Source organism: Micromys minutus (assembly GCF_963924665.1).
Source record: "Micromys minutus genome assembly, chromosome: 14".
Lineage (NCBI taxonomy): Eukaryota > Metazoa > Chordata > Mammalia > Rodentia > Muridae > Micromys > Micromys minutus.
The window spans coordinates 50,979,129-50,996,519 of record NC_137983.1 but is presented as its reverse complement, the minus strand read 5'-3'; the positions used below and the strand labels follow the sequence as shown (position 1 = coordinate 50,996,519).

At 50.3% G+C, this 17,391-nt stretch overlaps 1 protein-coding gene across 2 annotated transcripts in view; it reads left to right on the top strand.

Moving 5' to 3' along the window:
• The window catches only part of ARHGEF10 (Rho guanine nucleotide exchange factor 10), an 80,386-nt gene that overhangs the window by 39,903 nt on the left and 23,092 nt on the right, over positions 1–17,391 (top strand). For both annotated transcript variants that reach the window (XM_080928353.1, XM_080928352.1), the window contains 7 exons: positions 1,729–1,845; positions 3,315–3,407; positions 5,665–5,835; positions 7,140–7,285; positions 7,776–7,951; positions 16,664–16,779; positions 17,241–17,368. In XM_080928353.1, the coding sequence (XP_080784479.1) occupies positions 1,729–1,845; positions 3,315–3,407; positions 5,665–5,835; positions 7,140–7,285; positions 7,776–7,951; positions 16,664–16,779; positions 17,241–17,368 (947 nt within the window). The remainder of the gene's footprint in view (positions 1–1,728; positions 1,846–3,314; positions 3,408–5,664; positions 5,836–7,139; positions 7,286–7,775; positions 7,952–16,663; positions 16,780–17,240; positions 17,369–17,391) is intronic.

Sequence of the window (17,391 nt, the reverse complement as noted above, 5' to 3'; positions counted from 1 at the left end):
GGGGACAGTGGGGACCATGCAGAGGTTCGGGACAAAAGACAAGTCCAGAAAGGCTTAAGGGTACATGTTGTATCAGGTTCTGTTTGCACAGCCATTTAACTGAATCGTGCATTTGGTTGGACCATCATTTAACCGAGTCATGCTTTTGTGCCGAGCGAGAGCCCTGCACGTTTAGCTCCTGACAGCACATACTCTCTCTAGGCAGCATTCTGTATCCATGGTGACCACATAAAACGCTAGGCGGAGAACACCTGGATGTTTCTCTGAAACTTTTAGTCTTTGACCTGGATGTTTTACTATGTGGATGTAGGATTTGGTTGTGTACATGACACGGGGCTGTGATGCTGGGTCAGCGTGCAGGTGATATTTTCTGGCAGCAAAAGCAGCTGCCCGGAGGCCAAGGGCACAGCATCTCCATGACACTGACTTGGAGTAGTTTTCTCTTGGCTTTTCACAGGGTCAAGGGTCAGGTACAGTGTGCATTGTTCGCTTTCAGTCTAGCTACAGAGGCGGTGGCCGAGGCACAGTAGCTCTGTGGTTAAATGAGGTCACACTGCCAATGGGACAGAAGCATCAAGGTCTCTGGGGAAGAACTTGCATACTTAAACATGCTGCGTTGGTAACGTAGCAAACTTATAAAAGTTATCTTTATGTGTTTGTTTCTAGAGTACATTTTATTTACTTATGTGCTGAGTGGTACACATGTGGAGGTCAGGACAAGTTTCTGTGGTCAGCTCTCTTCCTCCGCCCGTGTGGGACTGAACTCAGCTTGCCGGGCGTACGGGTTAGCACCTCTGCCCCGTGTCGGGACACTGTCAATGTTCTATGTTTCGAGACTGAACCTTGGAGTTTGTGCAAGTACTTGATGAAGTGGACAAAACCATGCAGCATCAGTATACAGACACACACACTCTCTCTCTCTCTCTCTCTCTCTCTCTCTCTCTCTCTCACACACACACACACACACACACACACGTATACACATGCACACATATACACATGTATATATACATGCACACATGCACAAACTCACATGCACATACACACATGTGAACACATTTGGATATATACACACACGCATATACACACATGCACACATATTCATGTACATACACATACACACACGTGCACACATGTACACATATACATACACACATTCCTCCCTCCTCCAAAACAAGAAGTTTAGCTGCATACAAGCTCCTGTCCGTCACCTGGCTGTCTGATGACACAGATGCCTTTGTGCAAGAACAGAAAGTCATTGATCTCTGGAAGTTGCTACCAGGAGCCTCAGTCCTCTCCTGTTCGCTTCTGCATCTTGAAGCCTTTGCATGTACAGGAAAATAGGGAACATTAATATATAGGTGTCAGGTATCAGTTCTGTATCTGGGCAAGGGTACAACTGGACCGTCTTTCCAAAGGTAGTTTGTACCCTAAGGGAAGCTGTTGGGGCCACTGGGTAACGGCCCTTATTCTCTTGGAAGCTATGTCTGCCAAGGAACCTTAGAGATGGCCGGTCTGTCGTCCCACGCAGCCAGAAGTATTTACCACCCAAACTCAAATTGCAGGGACAGCGCATGGGGGTCAGCCCAAGGATTTCCACCAGGCATGTGTCAAGTGGCCCGGTGAGCATGTAGGGAGAAAGAGCTCGTGTAGTTACAGCAGCCCGTTGTGTGAAATCACAGTGAGGGTGTGTTCCAAGCCATGAGCGCTCTAACCCCTGTGTTCCAGTTCTCCAAGTCCATGGTGCTGGATGCTTACAGCGAGTATGTGAACAACTTCAGCACGGCCGTGGCTGTCCTCAAGAAGACGTGTGCCACAAAGCCTGCCTTCCTTGAGTTCTTAAAGGTAAGCATGCCCTCCCTGCTTTGGGTTTCAACCCTGTCTCATAGCATGTCTCATGTCGAAGTACCTTGGGATGACGCCGCACAGAGCCCTGCCTTGGGCACAAGACATGTCTCAGCACCGTCTGGTCCCTAGGTCTCTGTGGGGCTTTAGGGACTCTAGGCAGGACCATAGCTCTTCAAAGGAACTTTTGGTTGCTTGCCTTAAGCGTGTATTTATATAGATATAGACATAAAGAATGTTTCACCAGACAGATGCCTGGACCTCCCGTCTCAGCACGGTACAGGGAGTTACAGTCTAAATTACGGATTGGAAATGACCCTCTTCCTGGGACAGAGCAGGTAGACGAGGCCCGGAAAGGCTGACCCTGTGAGGAGGAGCCTGTGTTGGGGATGCAGAGCCTTTGCCTCCTGATGTCAGGCCGAGAGCCTCAAGCCCCTACTGGCTTCTTCCACCCCACTACTGAGGGGGGCCCCATGGTGTCTGCTGGCCCACAGGCAGGACCCTGAGGCCTGGATGTGAGAGCCTGGCTGAGTTTGCTACCCACTGAACCATATTAACTTAACATCTCCTTCAAGGACCCAAGCCAGTCTTCGCAGGCTCATTTGAATGAGAAAGCCTTGGAGCACAGTGTGTTCTTGGTACTTGGAACTGTTGTTTCTGGGAATCTCTGCTCTCTGGGGTGAGCTGACCCAGGTCCAGCGTCCTTTCCAGCACTGATTGTGTGTAAGGTGGGATAACTCCCCTCCTTCCTTCTACAGAACACAGCTCAGGTTCCCCACTGTTCCGTGGCCAAGGACAGCTATTTAGAGCTTAAACGTCCTTGTGCTTTGCAGAAGCTGAGCTGTGCCCTTGAGCTGTGACATCATCCTTTTCCTTGAGGGAAACAGAGACGTTGCCGAGTTAAAAATCGATTTCCTCTGAGGCTTTTGTTAGGAACTGGATGGTGGTATAAGCGGTGGCGTTGCAGCCGCGGCTCCTCCTGGCCCAGCCCTTGAGTCCCGCCCTTGAGTCTAGGCCTAGCCAAGTCTTCCTGTGCACTGTGCGTTGGCCCTCACTGTGCTGGGTTATTATACAGAGATGTCCCAGATGGAGCCCCAGAGTCAGGGTCTCAGATGGCCTCAGGGGGTCTGGCACTGACGTCTCCCTGCATGCTGGTCATGGAGACAGACAGGTGTTGGGAGGAACTTTCTCTCTGAAGCAGCCTGGCCAGCATGGAACTTAAGAATACTGGGAAACTTAGCAGGGCCTGAGTTATCCACGTAACGTTCTCGGGGCCAGCAGCAGCGGAGAGTCCTCTCCAGGGTTGGGGTAGAAAATATTTCCCACATATTTGGAAAGTTCTTGGCAGAGCTTAAAGAAAAAGAGTGAGGCAGGGGTGTTGAGCAGCCTGTCCACCATCTCAACTCTATGGTGCAAGGACAGCCAGGCTGAGCTACCGCCCGCACTGAGCCCGCTGCTCTTCCCTACAGCTGAGCCAGGATTCCAGTCCAGACCGAGTCACACTCCACAGCCTTATGATGCGGCCCATCCAGAGGTTCCCACAGTTCATTCTCCTGCTGCAGGTATGGTGGGCTGCAGGGAGCGTACGTTTGTCACTCTGGTGAAAGATTAGGGCAAGGAGTGGATAAGCCCTGAAGGGTCTCTCCTCTTCCCACCGCACAGGGGACAGCAGGGAACAGTCAGCAGCAGCCACAAAGGTGGTTGCCCATGGAGACCAAAGAAGTGTGGAAATGGGATGAAGGATGGCTGGGGGCTGCCTTGTGGGCTCTGGGAAGTAAGCAGGGTCCTTTTAACTACTCTCTATACCCATAAATAGGAGTCAGCCCTGTCAAGGGCTGCCGCTCTTCCTGACTGTGCGTTCTTGTCATAGGTCTGTGCTGTCCACAGCAGTTTCTAGGATCTTCCTTCTCTGGAAACCAGCTTCTCTGGCCTCTGTAAGGTTTCAGTGACCGGAGCCCATTCCTCAGGCTCCTCCTCCAGTTGTGTGGTCCAGTGTCTCCTCTTGCCCCTGGTGATTTTCTGACATTTGTGGCTGCTTTGTCGAGTACCTGTACTATAGTACTATGTTAGGAGAAATCCTTTCCTCCCCGTGGTTGTCTCTGCGGCGAGCTTAGAGCACACTTCAAGGGACCCTGTAAAGCAGGCTGTCTTAGGGTCTGTTGTCCGTTTGCAGAGCACAAGCAGAGGAGACTTGGTGAGATGAGAAGGTCCTGGGCCTCCAGGAGGTCAGTGAGCTTCATCCTCAACCTCAGCCAGATGCTTCAGCCCCTCATGACAGAGTCAGCCTGTCTCTGTAGCTGTTAGTAGCTCTGAATCTACTAGCAGAAGGGGCTTGGACTTGGCTGGAAGTCCATGCAGGAATTGTCTGAGCTGGATCAGCACCAGCTTCCTTACCTTCCTGTCAAGTTACAGAGGTCTTATACGCTTAAGCCTCACGATCCAGCCTTTGCCAGCTTCACGCTTTTCTTGTGCAGCCCTCACGAAATTGGGGTTGGAGACACTTGGCATCTCTTCACTTAGCTAACTTAAGGAAATGCTGTAGCTGGTTCGTTTGGTTCCCTGCCCCCTCCCATAACAGCAACAAGATTGTTTCTCACCACTGAAGGAGAACATTTAATTCCCTTCAGGAGGCCAATGAGTCATAATATTTACAGCTATGCAGCAGGTCAGAACACTCAGGCTGGTCTTGAACCCACAGCCTCTAACCCAGGCTTCTGGCATGCTGAAATGGCATGTGTGACCACAACTAGTGCCATATTTAGCTATTGCTTTAGAGCGGGGAGTCTAGGGTTCTCCTCTATAGGGCCATTGATTGGCCTCTTCAGTATTATTGTGTTTCAGGCATCAGGAGGATCAAGAAGAAAAAGATGGTTTGGGGCACAGCCTGTCGGAGGGTCAGTAGAACACACACATTTATCAGTGTCCACAGCCTTTGAATGGCATGGGCTATGGCATCCCAGAACAACTGGTGACAGTGGCATCAAAGATGTCCATAATGGGGATAATACAAAGGTTTGAAATATTGGGAGAATTCACAAATGGGACATGGAGACTCAGTGTGAATACATGCTGTTGGGAAAACTTCTCTGTGGACCAGGTAGATATGGCGCGTGGCAGCCTCAACCTGCTAAAGGCATGTGTTCTGAGCAGCGGGGAGGAGCTGCGTGGTCCCATGCACCGAGACGTCTTCCTCCAGTTCAGGGCCTTTGCGGGCAGTGGGGAGGGAGATAGCACACAGACCCTGTTGGGTGACCTTGTGGGTATAGTACAGGTTCTCAGCGTTCCTAATGCTGTGACCCTTTAATACAGTTCCTCATGCCGTGGTAACCCCCAACCATAAACTGATTTTCTTGCTACTTCATAACTGTAATCTTTCTGTTGTTAGGAATCATAACATAAATATCTAATATACAACCCCCAGGGTGGTGATGGGCCACCCGTATAGTGGAAGCCATGGTAGCATATTTAACACATCCGGGGAACTTCTGTGAGCAGGCGGCTTTGCCTGACACCTGTAGAAGATGCAGCTTGCCCGCTCCATCCCGGCCACTGTTGGCTTTCTGAGGTGGTGGCGTGCTCCTACGCCAGGGACCCACACTATATACTTGGTTTATCGGGAGTATAAGGTATTAAAGCTAGGTTTGTTTTCACACAGAGAGCTGTCTGGGTGTTAAGCTAAGTGTTGAGATGATTCTTAGCCCCGACTCTCCTCCAAAGGTTGCTGGCACCCCCTGTCACTCTAGCTAGACAGAGCAGTCTGCAGCGACTGGGGTCAGAAACATCCTTGCTGACCACCCATACTCTGCCTCTCGCTCACAGGACATGCTGAAGAACACAGCCAAAGGACATCCTGACAGGCTGCCCCTTCAGATGGCGCTGACGGAGCTGGAGACCCTGGCGGAGAAGCTGAACGAGAGAAAAAGAGATGCCGACCAGCGATGTGAAATCAAACAAATAGCAAAAGCCATAAACGAAAGATACCTGAACAAGGTCCGGAGAGACATTCTCTCCCCTTTGCCCAAAGTGTCTTTGCGTCTGTGCTGACAAGCCAGGGATTAGTCACGATGATAACTCCCTCTGCTCTGCTAACCGGGGTGGCTGGGGCTGGGATCACCCAGGAACGTATGAGAAGCCCTGGCCTCTGCCCGCTTGTTTTCTCAGAGTCAGTAGCCCAAGATGGTTAAAGGCAACTCAGCTTTAATTCCAAAATCCCACGTTTTGTTTTAGATATCTGTTTGTCTGTACCCACCAGTGCTGAGCTGTGTGTACTGCAAAAGCTCACTGCAGACCAAAGAACCCTCTCTGGCCGGGCTGCTTGACTTTCTCTGTACGGAAGGATCTCTTGCAGCAACCCACAGACCTGCCATGTTTGTCTAAGGCCCCACCCGTGCAGAGAAGTCAGCCTACCTGTAGGAGCCACGCTAATGTGTCAGACAATCATTGTTGCTAATGCCGAGTTTATTTTCTGCTCGGTGGGGGAGTGTCCTACTTGATGACATCCAGTGGCTGAGAGGAATGTCTTTGACCCTCAGTGACAGAAAGGTTTTGAGTAGAGGATTATGGTCAGTTGTGCTCTGGATATAATTTGTGTCACTTATTAAAGTTGTGCGTCTTTGTGGTGCTTGGCGTGAGAGTGCAGTCTGGTGGCACTTGACTTACACACCTGACCTTGATCCTGAACACGGGCCATAAAAGGCCAAGTTAAGAAGTCGGCTTGTGATAGCCATGTCTGGGAGAGAGCTAGCCAGCCAGGCTAAGCACAAAAGGCAGCAGGAGTCATCTGGGGCAAGGGCGCTGTGTTTCCTGTTAGAAGCACGGAGTGATGTACCATGGTACTGATCAGGGTAGAGCATCCTTCCAGAAGCTGATGGGCTTCTCCTTGGTTCAGTGACGTGAAGCATGGCAGGCAATAAGAAGTCCGGATACAGCCTCTGGGGGTGTAGCTCAGTGGTAGAGCTGATGGGTAGGTATACATGAAGACCAGGGCTCAGTTACCATGAGTGGCAAATCAGCTGCAGTAAACCAGGTCTAGATACAGATTTACCTCTGCTTTAGGGACAGCTGACGAGTGACTCTCACCCTCCAGAGCTGATGGCCGTAAGATGTGTAGTTTAAAGTCACTCAGTGAGCCCAGTGGCTTCTCTGTGAGGAGTGAGCAGGAGCTGAGGGCCTTCCTACAGCGAATAAGCCATAAAGCGTGGGCAGTAGAAGCTTCCGTACGCAGGAGCACCTGGTCCCTTCTCCTTCCCACAAGACCCAGATGGGTGACTGCTGGTGTCCTTCTGAACCTTCAGCTCCTCAGCAGTGGAAACCGGTACCTCATTCGATCTGATGACGTCATCGAAACGGTTTACAATGACCGGGGAGAAATCGTCAAGACCAAACAGCGCCGGATCTTCATGTTGAATGACGTGCTCATGTGTGCTACCGCCAGCTCACGGTAAGGACAAGGCGTGTGGATAACCACATGAGCTCTGGTCACAGGTGTTTGTGTTTCTCTGTGTCTGTGTTCCACATTATGGATAATACGCATGTTTTCACTTCACCTCTGTACACTCAGCAAATGGAGTCGTGGAGTGTGGGCTGGGACTTGATTTTGTTACCGTAGCTATAAAGTAACTACATAGGAATAAGGGGGAAGCCGGAGTCAGCCCAGACAAGGCTATCAGAGAACACCTCTACACATCTGGGACGGTTTCTCCAGAGTGCTCGGACACTGTGTCTGTGACTTCTCGGGTTCTGGTGAGATTGTACGAAGGGTCTCCCTCGTCCTTCCCGCTGCAGGTCTTAGCTGGAGCCAGTGGCCGGTAGTCTGAGGATTCTGCACACCTTGGCAGTTAGACGGCTGCTCGGGATCGAGTGAGGGACCAGAGGCACCAGACCTTGGCCCCGTGGTCATCCATAAAGTAACAGCCTTCTGTTTGTTCTAGGAACTCACATGAAAGCCACACTATGATGAGCCAGAGGTACCTGCTCAAGTGGAGTGTCCCTCTAGGGCACGTGGATGTCATTGAGTACAGTGGCAGCTCCGGTGCCGGGGATCACAGCCGGCACCATGCCACACACTCACCGGAGAGCCTGGCCGTGGTGGCCAATGTGAAGCCACGTAAGTGAGCCCTGCCCACGTTCCTTCGGGCAGCACGAGCCTGGCCCCCCGCCCCCCACTGGAGCTGGCATGGCGCATCTGTTGGGTCAGTTCAGTCAGTCAGTCTGTCTGTCTGTCTGTCTGACATGATGGAGTTCTGTCTTTGCGTCGCATTGGCAGGGAGTTGGTTGATGGTGGTGTGCAAAGACCATAGGCAGGCTCTGCTCCCTGCTGGCTGTCTCCTCTTTTCCTTGGTTCCCCACAGCATACGTGAGGCCTTCACAGTGAGGTGGGAGGGACGGCATTACTGTGGGGTGACTCAGCATTGCACCATGGAGGGACGGCAGTGCTGTGGGGTGACTCAGCGCTGCACCGTAGAGGGACGGCAGAATGTGGGGTGACTCAGCACTGCACCATGGAGGGACGGCAGTGCTGTGGGGTGACTCAGCATTGCACCATGGAGGGACAGCAGTGCTGTGGGGTGACTCAGCATTGCACCATGGAGGAACAGCAGTGCTGTGGGGTGACTCAGCACTGCACCATGGAGGGGTGGCAGAATGTGGGGTGACTCAGCACTGCACCATGGAGGGGTGGCAGAATGTGGGGTGACTCAGCACTGCACCGTAGAGGGGTGGCAGAATGTGGGGTGACTCAGCACTGCACCATGGAGGGACGGCAGTGCTGTGGGGTGACTCAGCACTGCACCATGGAGGGACGGCAGTGCTGTGGGGTGACTCAGCACTGCACCGTGGAGGGGTGGTAGAATGTGGGGAGTCCTGGAGACCTGCAAACTGTGCTGTGCAGGCCAGTGTTGATTTTCTGTTTTTAAGCATGCTCGGAGATAAGCTCGGGAACGGCAGTTCCTGGCAGCAGCTTTTTACTCTCTTCAGCAGCGAGATGTTGTTCCGCCTTCTAGAGATTCACTCTGCTTCTCGCTGTGGGCGCACCGTGCCTTGGCATGGCGCATATCATCTTGTTGCTGCTGATATTGGTGGCAAGGGAATGCCGTGCCCTTTGAGGTGGCAACTTAATAGGTGTGTGACTTTGTCTGTTAGTGTCTCTCTTCATTGGCCATTCCTTACCCCCTAGTTTTACAACACGCCGTATAGACGGGCTCCGTAGGACAAGTTAAGAGCCCTGCAGGTCCTAGTGGGTGCTGTAATTTAATGATGTGGTATTGTTGTTCATGCTTATTTATTGAGCACCTGTGATGAACCAGGTGCTGGGTCCCGTGTGCTGCAAGTGAATGTAGCATAGACCAGGCTATCCCGAAGAGAATTCCAGGAGCAAACAGACTTTCTGACCCAGAGACGAGGCACATCTCATAATAGAATCAGGAATAAAAGCCTTGACAGATGAAAGGGAGACTGTGTTCTCAGAAACAGTGTCTTTTTAAAACCAGCTGCTGGAGAGACACAGGGCTCTGCAGATCGAGGTGGGCACCCTGAGTGGGCACCTTGCAGCTGCACCAGCCTGGGTACTCCTGAAGGAGCCGTGGTTCTAGGGTGACTGCGGAAGCCCAGCCAGCCAGCCCTGGGGTGCATAGGAGACTACACCTCGGGTGCCCCCTCATTCGTGGGAACACAGAACTGGTTATCCTCTTGCTGCTTGGGACTTGGCCAGTCTTCATCTGAGTGGCACAAAGAGCAGTGATTACTACATCTTAAGGACTGTGTGAGTGATGGGACTCCCAGGCTGAACTCGCTCGCTTGCTGAGGTTGAATTGAATGTCAGCTATATCTAAAATGTCAAGTGTGATGCTTTGATGTATATGTGTAATTCGAAATGCACCAGAGCAGCCAAGCACGGTTTTACTTTTCTTTCTCTTGATGGTTAGGCATTTAGGATGTATTTGCTGGTAAGATGGCTCAGTAGAAACTTATCCCCAAACCTGACTGACCTGCGTTTGACCTCTGCTGCTTACTCGGTAGAAGAGAGAGTTCATACCTCCAAGTTGTCTTGTGTGCATGCAGACCTCAGTAAGGGTGTCTTCCTGCATTTGAGAGCTTTGCCATTGCTGCTGCAGACAGCATGCTTGCTGGTCTGTCTGACACTGGGTTCCGGGAAAGCTGGACTGGGCGTGTCCAGATTCATCTCATAGCAGGGGCAGCCTGTCTTTAGGATCAGACGAGCCGTCCTGCAGTCGGTCACACTAGCAGCAGGCTGAACCGGTAGTCAGCTCATTCAAGAAGCAGAGGTCCCTGAGCCTCCCTTGTGCTTCCTTCAGAGTTTGGCCTCTGTGCGTTCTTTCCCCTTTCCTGGGGGGCTTGTTCATCTCAGGACGTTTTGAGAAGCTGGGTAGAAGTTCTTGTCCTCACTGAGATCACATGACTTCAGTGCTGTTTGAATGACTGTCACATTCAGCTTTAGAAGCTTGGTCTGTTGTTTTGTGTTGGAGACAGAATGTGGGTGTCACTGCCTAGCAACCATTGCCGGGGAAAGGGTGAAGCCAGCAGCGGAAGCAAGGAGCTGCCCCTACACAGCTCCAAGCACCAGAAAGCAGGCTTCAGATGGAGGCAGGGCCCCAGCATTAGTCGCACTGAGTTTCCATGATAGACTCCGAATATAGAGAGAGGCCTGGGAAACTGTGTGAGCTGTGCTCCTCAAGGTTAAGCTGGATTAAACTTTCAGGCCTCCTGAAATTTCTTTGCAAAGTGTGTACTTTCCTGAGGGCAGTTTAAAAGGTTTCACTGACTTCTCAGACTGTGGCTCATGGTTGGGAAGAGAAAGATGCTGAGCCATCTGTTGGGTTTCTGCACAGTAACCTGCCCCCTGTGCACACCAGTAGCAGACCAAGGAGGGAACAGGTCCCCATTTTTTGTGTCAGATGGTTATTTTGTATTGGCTTATCTTGCACGTGGTCCACAGATAGCCTGCGGACTCATCCCTCAGTGTATGTAGGACTCCCACTTAACTTTCTGGTCCTCCCTTTAAAAATAAGCGCCCATCCTCTGGTGCTATGTAGGCATTCTTGCTGTATTTAACATACCAAGTCAGATAATATGATAATTTGACATCTGAACCCGAAACATAACGATCAAACAAGATTCCCCAGTGTTTCCATCTCTTCGAACATTGTCTTTCAACTCTTGGTTAATACATGATAGTTATAAATGTTTGTGGGCCTCAGTGTGTTTCAGTCCTGACTGATCTGAGTACTTAACGCCGCCACCTCCTTGCCATTCCTCTTCGTCCGGAGCTTCCTGTCATCCACAGGTTTCTGTACACTGTGGCCACATTACACTGCTTAGCACTTACTGCGCCTGTCTGGAGCCTGCTCTCTGGTCTCCTTCTCCTCTCCCCACCTTGTGACAAGGGCTGGAATCAGCACAGGTGTGCCTGACACCACACCTTGATTCTCAGATACACACCCAGGTAGGATAGCAGGAGCATGTGGGATGCTTGGTTGGGGTTTTCCAGGCAGCCTCCCTGCTGTTCTCTGTGGTGGCTGTACTAATGATCTATATGATCCTTGTCAACACGTAGTGACAGTTTCCCTTTCTCTGCGTTCTGGCCTGCATTTGCTACTTTGTGTTTTGGTGATGGTCATTCTTACTGGTATGAGGTGAGGTCTGATGCGCCTTTCCACGGTGCTTGGTGATGTGGATGTTTCTTCACGGTCTCATTGGGCATTTGCCTATGTTACTCTTAAACATGTCTGTTCAGATTATTTGGCTGTTTTTAATTAGATTAGTTGGCTTTCATTAGGGATGGTAGATGCTGGCCCTTTGTCACATGTTAACTCACCGGGCAGGCATTCTTATATCTTCCAAGGCTCACCAGCTGAATGACCTTTGGTTGTGTAGAGAAGTCCCAGTTTGATACCATGCCCTTCTTCTCTTCCTGGTTTTGTCAGCTTCGCTTTTGGGGTCTTGTATAAAAGCTCTTTGTCTAATGGTACCTGAAAAGCTAGCTCTTCACACGCAGTGGGGCTTGACCTCTCTCACCCCACTCAGAAGCTGACGGGAACCCTAGACTTTTGTCTCAGCGAGCAGCCAGGCGTCCAAAGCCTTGGACCTTTGGGGAGGTCAGGATGGGACACAGGCTAGAGCTGGCTGCTTTATCGGAGTGTAACAATCCCTCCCAGTTCCTGTTGGCTCCCTGGAGATCAGGGAACCTCAGTGGGAGTGTTGGGGAGAAATGTTTGCCTGGAGATGACATTGGTGGCTGCTTCAGGGGGCAGCACGGGGAGCTTATCCTGACCCACCAATGACAGCTTCCCTTCACACCTGCTTCAGCATCCCCCATTTTACACCCCGCCTCCCCCTGTAGAGAGACTTGGCCTGGGCATGGGAAATCCTCTGCCCCGACACCCCTCAGCAGTTTCCAGACTCCGTGAGGGTCATGTCGGAGTCTCCCACATTCCTGGGGTATTGTAAAGATCCTGGCTGTTGACTTAGCCACACAGCCTCTTTCTCGTTTGTCCCATAAGATTCCATTCAGCTCACTCCCTGCATTTTCTGACTAGTTCTAGGGATTCCCATAGAAACGGTGGTGGAGGGGTGCAGTGTAGGGAGGGGGCCGTGTCCGTGAGAAAGCCCAGGAAAGACTGAGAGCAGTTGTGTACCAGCCAGCAGTGGAGAACGGCCGACAAATCTAAATTTCTTGGAATTTGTCACCAGGTGCTGGAAACCAGCTCTAACAAAATTTCTGATTGCGTATTTTGACTTGAAGTTTGGGCTAGAAAGCAAGAACACTTCTCTACACAGAGTAGCATTTGAGAGCGCTCTGCTCTGAGGTCTGCCGGGTTTTAATTTTCACCTTGAGCAGAGGTGCTGGGCTTGGTGCCTGTTCTTGTTCTTCTTCGTCCCTTGCAGGTGACACTTGGTACATTTTTCCTGTGTTGACAGAGGTGGGCACACCCCTTGTGGTCTCATTATAAAGGTCTTTACTGAGAAGAAAGTAACCTCTCTTCCTGCCCTAGGTTCATATCAGTGATGGTGTGTGTGTGGGTGTGTGTATACACACATGTAGTTTTTCTTTCTTTTTTTTTTTTAATATTTTTTAAGCTGAGAGGATGGCTAAAGCGCTTGCTGCCCTGTTGTCTCTTCCCCAAGTGGGTAGGACACGGTTGGCTGTGGACTGTGTCCTCATATTTCTTCCCTTCTGAGGAAGGTCTCCAGGTGTGTGAGGTGAGGTAAGCAGCCTTACATTGGATCCTCCTTTCTCCGGGCGCCTTCTCACCCTCCAGGGGTTTCTGCTCAGGACTCTGACTTGGCCACCCACCACTTTTCCTCCTTGGAGAGAAATGGACACAGAGGGAGAGCCTAGATACAGCTTCCAGCTCACAGGGACCCAGAAAGGCCGGCTTAAGCAGAAACATTTTTTCTGCTTAAACATGTGGCTCATTCACAAGGGGAGTGGGAGGGAGAAATGTTTTCCTTCCAAATCCAGACACCAGTGGCATATTCTTGACAGGCCCGGTTTAGAAACACTTGCCAGGAAGCCGGTGTCCCTCCTGGTTTCTTCACCGAGTCCCCAGATGGGAAGTGAGGAAGCTGGAGCAGAGTCCCTAGGCCGCCTGGCACAGACCTACCTTCGTGCAACCGCGTGACGTTTGTCATGCACAGTGGCTTAAGGTGTGACCAGTGGGGACACGTGTCCTCAAAGGGTTCACCAGCTGAACACCAGTACAAATAAAACTATACTCTTTTTTTTGGCTAAAATTGGATATGAGATGTGGTAAGACAAAAATACCATGGCGTAGAACAGGATAAACAGAGCCAAGGATGGGGTGCAAGGGGTTTATGATGGGAGCTGTATTGTGAGCCCTGGTGCTATTCCTGGGCTGTGAACTAACTGGAGAAGTCAACATTTATTAGTGGTTGCAAAGCTAATGTAAGGTGGATGCTAACAGATCAAGTAAGTGGGTGTAGCATTTCTAACATCACTACAAGCCAGTGTGCAGTTTGTTCTCAAAAGTTTACATAGTGAAAGCGATAGATAAATTACCAGATAAAATACTTTGGTTTATAAACATAAAGGAAAATATGGATAATATGCATATAGACACACCTAAGACATTCACTGCATCAGTTAAAGGTATTAGTGATAGGTTCCAAGTCTCCAGGATAAGTGTTGTTTGAAGGAAGGAAATGGAAGCCCTTTTCCCTGGAAGAGTTTAACCAAGAGTGAGCCCACGTTAGGGTTTCCTGTTCCTCTCCCTGTGTCTTCTGTCTCTTTGTAGTTAAAGGTCTCCGGTCTGCCTATAATTGTTGTAAGAATCTGAGTTTGTGTCCGCCTGAATGCTGTCTTGTCTTGTCTGTCCCTGTCTCTCTGTCCCATACAAAGAAAGGTGCTTTGCCTTTGCTCTTTCTTTTGTTTAGCGACACAGAAAACATCCCATGGGAAAGAATGAAGGCTGCTTTACAGAAGCCCCCAAGATATGAGGCTTTGCCTGGTATATACAACCCTGTAATGGAGGTAACAAACATCAGGCAAAGGTAACCCTGTAACTTAGGTAACAAACATCAGGCAAAGGTAACCCTGTAACCTAGGTAACAAACATCAGGCAAAGGTAACCCTGTAACCTAGGTAACAAACATCAGGCAAAGGTAACCCTGTAACCTAGGTAACAAACATCAGGCAAAGGTAACCCTGTAACCTAGGTAACAAACATCAGGCAAAGGCTGTCAGGCAACACCTGTGTACTGCTGTCAGCATCCATGTGGTAGAGATTGCGTAAAGTTCCTCTCAGCTATTTGCTGTCTCCTGCATTTATCACCACAACATACATGTAAGCACGTGCATCGTGTTCTGGGACAGGTATGGGAGAGTCCATACCCTAAGATTAAAGCCGTGTGTTAGCTTGGGTTGTAACTTTGGCTGCACGGGAACTGTAAGCGAGTAGGTCTGTTGTTATGTGGTTCTCTTAAAAGCAGGTAAACAGTCTGAATATGCAGAACGTAGCCGCCTTGAGTCTTAAGAGACCTCAAGATGTATTATCAACTAAGCTGGGAGGTCCAGGGAAGTCCCAGTCTCAGAACGCCGGGACATTTTCATAATACATTGGCACAATTTAGTGTGGTGACACTGAGGGGCACGTAGCTCAGGTGTACATGGGCTAAGATCAGATCCACGTTCCAAGTAACCACTCGTGGGATGTTGTCTTTACCCAGAGTGCTTCATCCTCAGTTACAAAATCTTCATCATCGGAGTGTCTTTATATATGTCTTTATCTATATGAAGTCTTTATATAGCTGTGTCCCAGCTTTGACACAGTGACCCATTGGACAGAATGAAGGCTGGGACGAGCTGTGTGGCCCTCAGGACAGAGTGCAAAGAGAGCTTGCAGCCCTCTTGGTCAGGACTATGACGAGGCTGAAGAGGTTAGCAGCGGCCTGAAACCAGCTGGGCACAGCTTAGCCTGGACCCTAGAGGCACAGCTGTGGCCAGACAGCCATCCCACTGAGACCCGGACACCAAGCCCCCGCTCTGTTCAGATCAAATGAATCTCCACCACTGCCTCCGAAGTCTAGCTCTTTCCCTGGCTGGCAGTGTGATGAACTAAAGTGGAAAACAGCCAGGATAAACGGCATGCTGGTTTGCAGCCTGGGCTTTGAGTGTAGTCCTGAGTTCAGATCCCTCCTGCCTCTGCATGATGCTGGGTTGTTTCCAAGTCAGCTTGGAGGCTGAGGGTCTGTTCTCAGCACTCATGTGCCTGTGGGGTCTGGAGATACAGTGTGTGCAATGACCCCCTGAGCCCCTCAGACCTTCCACAAACGCTGGAGCTGGCCTGGTTACTGGGGATTGGCTGGTAAGATCCAACTGTGGACACATAATCCACATAGTCATTACCTCCTGACCCAAGTTTGCCTTTCTAAATGTTTGACTTTGGAAAAATATCCCTAGAGAATTCGGAGGTGTTGGCGATTCCTCAGGGAATTTGATTGAAGTTAAATTTCAACATCTGGTAATCCTTACCAATAATGATTATGCTTAAGACTAGGAGCCTTGGGATGTAGCTCAGTTGACAGTGATTCCTTAGTATGTATGCATCAAATGCCAAGTCTCATTTCCAGAGTTGCATAATGCAGCATGGTGATACACACTTAGGGTCTTAGCCACCCCCAAGTAGAGGCAAGACAGTCATGAGTTCAAGGTCATCCTCAGCTACTCAGGACTTTGGAGACAGCCTGAAATTCTCTCTTCCATCTGTCTCCTCATCCACTCACCTCTCGTTTCCCTTCCCTCCCTCCTTCCCTTCCTCCTTCCCTCCCTTCCTCCATCTCGGTTACAAAGCACCAGTCAAAGTGTAAGACAATCTATAAGATAACTCAGCAGCGTCTTTTAAAAGAGTCAAACTCATCAAAGACCGACTGTGACTATTCTAGTCTGGATGCAGGTGAAAGCTAGGACACTCCTAGCGTGCAGGGACATGGGCTGGACCAGGACAAGAACAATGAGCAGAAACTGATGGCAGTTGGATATGACAGGGGCAGTGAGTTTCCTGTCGTTCCCAAGCATCACAGTATACAGTTCTGTGAGACGGATGCCAGCCTCTTGTAAGGCAGGTGGAGGGCATTGTTCTATGTGATGTAAAATTGTTTCATAATAACAATTAGCAAAGGAACAACTCCCAAACGGCTGAAGCTATTTTTTTTCCATTCTAGATCCTCCCCAACTTTAAATAAGCTAAACTAAATTTAGCAAAACTAAAACGTATCTCAGTGCTCCCCCCCCCCCGCCCCAGTCAGGGGGTAAGCGGCTCTTGTTCTTCCTTCTTGTTTCCAGACAAAGTTTACGTGGGGCCAGGGCAGCTGTACCAGGATCTGCAGAACCTGCTGCACGACCTGAATGTCGTTTGCCAGATCTCGCAGCTGATAGGAAACCTCCGGGGGAGCTATCAGGTAACAGGGCCTCCTGGGTGGGACAGCTGCTGCTTCCAGATCTGCGAGCATGGCTTTGTCTCTTCAGTCTCCAGACTGGGGCACTGGGACACCTCTAAGGAGCAGCCCCCCCCCTCGGATCTTCTGTTGTTTGGGCCAGTGTGGCTTTCCTCCTTGCTGCAGTAGTTGAGCTTCTACAATGTCTCTGCTTGATCAACCCCCCCCCAGGGAGTTTGTAACCAGTCATGAACACAGTGGGGTCTCCCTGGGGTTTTCATTCCAGAGCTCTGCTTTTTCTCTTCTTCTAAATGTGTGCACAAGCAAATCGTGTTGTCTCACGCCTATAATTACAGCCCTTGGTAGCAGGAGGCAGGAGGATTGCCTGGGCTACATGGTTCAAGGCCAACCTAGGCTAGAGTGAGACCTTGTCACAAAATAAAGCAAAAGCAACAAAAGCTAATAAGTGTGTTATTCCTCTGTAGAACTTAAACCAGTCAGTAGCCCACGACTGGACGTCTGGTTTACAACGGCTGATCCTGAGGAAAGAAGATGCCATCAGAGCCGCCGACCGATGCAGGATCCAGTTACAGCTCCCAGGAAAGCAGGACAAGTCAGTAATTTAAAAAGAAAAAA